We start from the raw sequence: 5,817 nt of genomic DNA on the forward strand, positions 1-5,817 counted from the left end.
TAAATTTCAAATACCATTTTTACTTTGAAAATTTATTTCCCCCTAATTTGAAATTTTACAATTTTTATATCCAAACGCCCACTAAGAAAGCAAAATGCAGAAGATGAAGCTAAAGCTGATGAATAAAGATAAAAAAAAAAGTATCTCAAAAGCACCAGTCTAGTCTACAAAGGCGAATTTTTGTCACTAAGAACCAGAACAAATATAAAGTCAGGCTTGTAAGTTTTTTAAGTCTAAGATTCCACTTTATATGTTTGACACGTGAATCCAAAAGTAATTCAGTTTTTCAAGAAATTTGTCTTAGTCATATCCATTGATTTTTGTAGTATATATGAGAGTGTTAAAATTATCAGAAACCTTGGCCTCCATGGAATAAGGGTGCATTTGAGGTAAAGAATGAAGGATGTACCAACACTTCCCCAGAGCTGCAAAACTAACGAGTCTATTAGAAAGTCGAATTATTAACTTTTATAGGAATTTTCAAGTGAATGAAATCCATTGAATGGCCCGAGAAAATGGAATTACACGTGTTTATGAATTGGACGAGTTTCAAGCTGGACAAATGATTGGAAAAGTAGAAGGTAGAAGATGGAAGAGGGTGCATTTGAGTTAAAGAATCAAGGACGCATCAACGCTCTTCCCCGGCCGTGTTCATGCAAAACTATCGCTAGTCTATTAGAAAGTCGAATTAATAACTTTTACACACTTATAAAGTAGACGAAATAGATCAAGTAATCTTAATGGAGATGAGATTGAACGTGTTTATGAAGTAAATGAGATTCAAGCCGGGAAAGCGGTTGAAAATGGGGAGAAGATAGAAGATGCACGAAGAGCACCTTGGACACAAAGAATCAATAACATACCCAGTATAATTCCACAAGTGTGGTCTGGGGAGAGTAGTGTGTACGACCTTACTCATACGTTGTGAAGGTAAAGAAGCTGTTTCAGCTAAAAATTGGACACAAAGAATCAAGAATGGATAATTTCGTGACACCATCAACAGGTGAGACTGCCACATGATCTGATCTTTCCTTGATAGATGAAACAAAAGGGAAGTTTAGATCATGCTGGCAGCTTCAACTGCTAGTGGTTCACGGTGCACAATCGATCATGTAAGCAGTAGCGGAACCAGAAATTCTAAGAAGGTAATTTAAAGATGAGTTCTCTTATCTTCTCTGAACTTGTAAATAGGCAAGGGTTTAGAAGGCGTGGGTTGGAAGAACCAAGTAGATCTATTTATACAAGTCCAAGTACTTTGTTACTTTCTCTTAAGTTATTAGTACTTGTTAAAACTAGGTTAAACAGCTTGTGACATAAGGCACCGAGCTTTTCGAGACTTTTTTTTTTCAAAATATACTAAAGACTTAAATGCCTTTACTTTCTTATGATGATATAGTCATCTTGCAATTAATGACATTATAAGCGGATTCAAAATTTAGATGTTGTAAATTGTAATTAAGATACAAATAATTTCTCTTCACGAAAATGAGAGCTTCATATTTGGCATGTATGTCTCTTTTTTCTTCTTAAATGCATAAAAAAGAAAGGTATGTGTTTGAATCATACGCGATTGAATTCAGAATTTAAAATTAACTAGTTCAAGATGAACATGACCTTATGTGAATACGTTTAAATTCATATGTATATTTATATTTACATATATCGAAGTAAAAGATTTAAGTATGATATGAATAGTGCCCCTTGGAAAACCCCTTTTTCTTTTTCATTTCCTTACAAGTGCAATCTTTAGTTGCTCAATGAAATTGATGTCACGACCCAAGCCGATGACACGTATTGTTCGCTTTGGGTCTATGCCCGCACAAATTTATCTTTTGGGTTACGCCATATCTAGCCCCAAAAAAGTGCGTACCATGTCATGCCTTATAAAGCTCTTCATTTTTCTCTCTCATTCCGATGTGAGATTTGTCTAAAATAACATGTGCACCCCTTCTTCAGAAATTTGCCGGCCTAAAAGTCTATCAGTCCTGATCTTCATCAGCCCGCCCTATGTAATGGACATCACAATTGAGGGAATACCTTTATTTCCCTTTTGAACAAGAAATCAGTTATTGCCTCTTCTCCACATATTTCTTGTCAGTTACTAATAAAAAGAGAAATTTCTAAAGACAGATCCATTGTTTATTGCTTTTTCAATACATGTGGAGATTGGAGTCTGATCTGTAAAGGTGAGTATGTCTGATACTTGAATTTCTTTTCTTTTTTTTCTTATCAAAAGGGAAAAAGTAAAGAAAAAAAAGGCATAATTGATCGTTATAGTGATGAAAAGTTTTAGTGATTTTGACGTTAAGTTGTTTTCAGATTGTTTTGATTCCTTTGGTTGGTTTGAGAAGATGGCAACCAATAGATGAATGCAGAGTCACCCCTTTTGTCAAAGTGTTAAAAAGTAGAAAAATTCGGTACTCTTCTAAAAAGTTCCGAACTTATTGGCTCGAATCTGACACTAAATGTGATGCACTGAGGATGGATTAAACAGGACCGAGAGACTTCTAGACTGGCATGCTGTTAAAGAACACGTGCTCTGTCACCTTACGCGAATCGCATGTCAGAATGAGAGAGAAAAGTGAAGAGCTATATAAGAAATGACACAAGTTCACATGATACGCGCGTTTATGGGGCTCGAGGTGACGTAGCCTAAAAAGATAAATCCATGCGGGCTCAGGCCGAAAACGAACAGTACGTGTTGCGGGCTTGAGTCGTGACACTAAAGCAGTGACATAACTAGGATTTTCATTAAGGGAGTCAAAATATAAAGAAATAAACTCACGAAGAAGCTAAAGAGTGTCAATATAGAGTATATCTACTCAAAAACTTAACTAGTTACACGGCATAATTTTTCAACGAAGACGTGTTAGTTGACACCCCTTAAGTACGTATGGCTCCGCCACTGCACACTTCAAGTAATGTGCACGGACATTGTATAGATGTTTTTTTACTATTAAATTAAGTTGATATCGGTTAAAAGGTAGTAGTAATTATTTTTTATAGCAATTTTGATATGGCAATCCGAAAACAGAGAAATAGCGTGCTATATTTGATTAAATTATTGTATAGGGTAAGATATGTTACGTTAAGTGATCGCATAAGGGAGTGATACGTGGAGCCGAAGGCAGAGAATAGCTAAAACCGAAGGCAACTACTCCGTCTGTTACCGGAAAGAATGGTGCTCATAAAGATGAAATAAGCGCCTGCCATCCAGTAGCAGTTAACGAATAATATTCTACATCATTTAGTACAATGCCCATTATAAAGAATTTGACATTCATGTCCGCCGTTACATATTTTTCAATGGCCCTCATAATTGACATTAAAAAAGGACTTGATCCTAGATGCAACTATAAATAGTGAGCTTTATTATCATTGTAAAGGACACGAATTTTCTAGCAAACTTACGCTATAATCTATTTCAAAGCTTAATACAATTTTATCTTCTTGCTCTTTAATTTTATCGCTTTCGTGCCCAGAGACCTTGCTCCCGGAACTACTATTTCTGTTATTTTATCTCCATCTCAAGGCTAAGTATTGCATATTTTTTTTAATTCTTCTATTATTTCAGGCTCAAATTAGTTCACTTGTCTAGAAACTACGTATAAATTTAATTGTACCGTTTTATGAGAAAATAGTTTGGCGCCCACCGTGGGGCTTAGACAGCCGTGTAATTAAGTTGGTCCTTAATGTGTTTTGATTATTTGTTCTTAGCAAAAAATTATAAAAAATGGCAGATAATGGTGTTAACAATACACAATCTTGAGGCCTAAGGAAACGAGCCTCAACATGAAGATTCAATCAGTGATACCCGCAATGAGAGGAGCGATGCCACGCCGGTCTACGACAGATGGTACCCGCGACATATTCGAAAGGCGACTCTCGGTGATGCTGAAGAGGAACATGTCGTTGAAGTGGTGAGGATCTTGCAGGAGCAACAAGAGGTCATCCTAGGCCATCTCACACAGCAGGATAAGGTTATGATAGAACTAAAGCAGGCATTATCGGGTGCTTCCAATAACACGAACGGACGAGGTCCAGTTCTTCCCGGTACTCCCGCAAATCAAATAACGCAGAAAGTCGACAACAACACCGCGATGGGCGATGTTAGTTTCGATGGGGCTGGGGGGATGAATCCGGTCACAACAACGAGAGCGATCCATTCAAAAGTGAACTCTTGCGGTTTATGAGGGAAGTAAATGCCCGCATGAACCAAATTCCGGGCACCACCGGTGCTGAAAGGACCGGACTCAAAGAAGTATACTCAACTGGCGTATAAATCGAGCGCGACATAAGAGTTGATCACTAAGCGGTTTAAAATGCCCAACGTGCCAATATATGATGGGACTTCGGACCCTCAGGAGCATATTACCACCTATCCAATGGCGGTGAAAGGGAACGATTTAGCTCCCCATGAGATCGAATCAGTTTTGCTAAAGAAATTCGGAGAGACTCTCACGAGGGAAGCCTTGACGTGGTATTTGCTATTGCCCGAGCATTCCATAAATTCCTTTGAGATGCTTGCGGATTCTTTCATTAAGGCCCATACCGAGGCCAGAAAGGTGCAGGCCCGAAAGGCCGACATATTCAGAATTGCACAAGGAGAGTTCGAGTTGCTGCGAGAATTCATCACCCGTTTCCATAAGGAAAGAATGTTGCTCCCGACTGTTCCAGATGAATGGGCGGCTGAAGCATTCACCAAGGATTTGAATCCGAGAAGTTCTGATGCTTCCCGAAAATTAAAGGAAAGCTTGCCCGAGTTCCAAGCAACGACTTGGGTAGATGTTCAAAACTGGTACGAGTCCAAGATAAGGATTGAGGATGATCAGCTAGGCTTCCAAGCGCCGGTTAAAGGTCGGGAGAAGAATAAAGAGAAATTAAAAGACGATTTCGACACAGACAGACGATCTTCGAGGGGCCGATTTTTTCCTTATGAACGGGCTGAAGGACGCGACAGAAGTTTTCGGATGACAAACAGGTTCGCTACCGATAGAAGAACTGACTGCGGCCAAAACAATAGGTCAGTACAGGACAAGGAAACATCAGGGTCTCGAGATCCTTCCTATCCCAGATTTTCAGAATACAACTTCAACGTCAGTGTGGTAGAGTTGGTATCGGCTATGAAGAATATTAAAGAAGCATGGTTCCCGAAGCCGATGAGGTCCGATCCCATCCAGAGGGATCCTAATTTTTGGTACGAATACCACAGGACGAACAACCACCCAAATGGGGACTGCCGATATCTGCGTGAAGAGGTGGTGACAATATTGAAAAATGGCCATCTCAGGGAAATCTTAAGTGATCGATTGGGCCAAAAATAATTACGGTCGCAAATGTGATAACGCGGATCCCTCAAAAGCAGGAGAAACCCCCTGCGCAAGACGATTAAAATGATTTTTTGGGGGAACGAGATTAACAAGGTTACCTTCTCAGCAGCAAAAAAGACGAAGGTAACAGTAACCCACGACAAGAGGCTCCGGGAGGTCGCCGAGGACGACATCACTTTCACGGAGGAAGACATAGACAGATTGTTGCTACCACACAACAATGCATTGGTAATTTCTTTAAATGTATTAGATTTTAAAATCAAATGTGTTCTGGTGGATCCATGGAGTTCGGCCAATATCATACAATGGAGGGTATTGGAGCAAGACAAACTTACCGGAAGCATCATTCCGGCCATACAACTCCTCGTCGGGTTCAACCTCGCAAGCGTGACAACCCGAGGAGAGATCCTGCTGCCCACAAATGCTGATGGGGTGATGAAAACGACCCTTTTCGAGGTTATAGACAGTGATATGGGTTACAACATTA

General features: G+C 39.5%; 1 protein-coding gene across 1 annotated transcript; it reads left to right on the forward strand.

The window, feature by feature from the left end:
* Nucleotides 1–4,385: 4,385 nt before the first annotated feature.
* On the forward strand, nucleotides 4,386–5,324 carry LOC138894907 (uncharacterized). Its single transcript, XM_070179642.1, has one exon. It carries the CDS (start codon nucleotides 4,386–4,388, stop codon nucleotides 5,322–5,324), a length of 939 nt encoding a protein of 312 aa, XP_070035743.1.
* The last annotated feature ends 493 nt before the right edge of the window (nucleotides 5,325–5,817 follow it).

The sequence above is a fragment of the Nicotiana tomentosiformis genome, chromosome 6, assembly GCF_000390325.3.
Source record: "Nicotiana tomentosiformis chromosome 6, ASM39032v3, whole genome shotgun sequence".
Classification (NCBI taxonomy): Eukaryota; Viridiplantae; Streptophyta; class Magnoliopsida; order Solanales; family Solanaceae; genus Nicotiana; species Nicotiana tomentosiformis.

Bases quoted from the DNA above. Each gene is read 5' to 3' on its own strand.
- LOC138894907 (XM_070179642.1), top strand. From the start codon at position 4,386: ATGGCGGTGAAAGGGAACGATTTAGCTCCCCATGAGATCGAATCAGTT.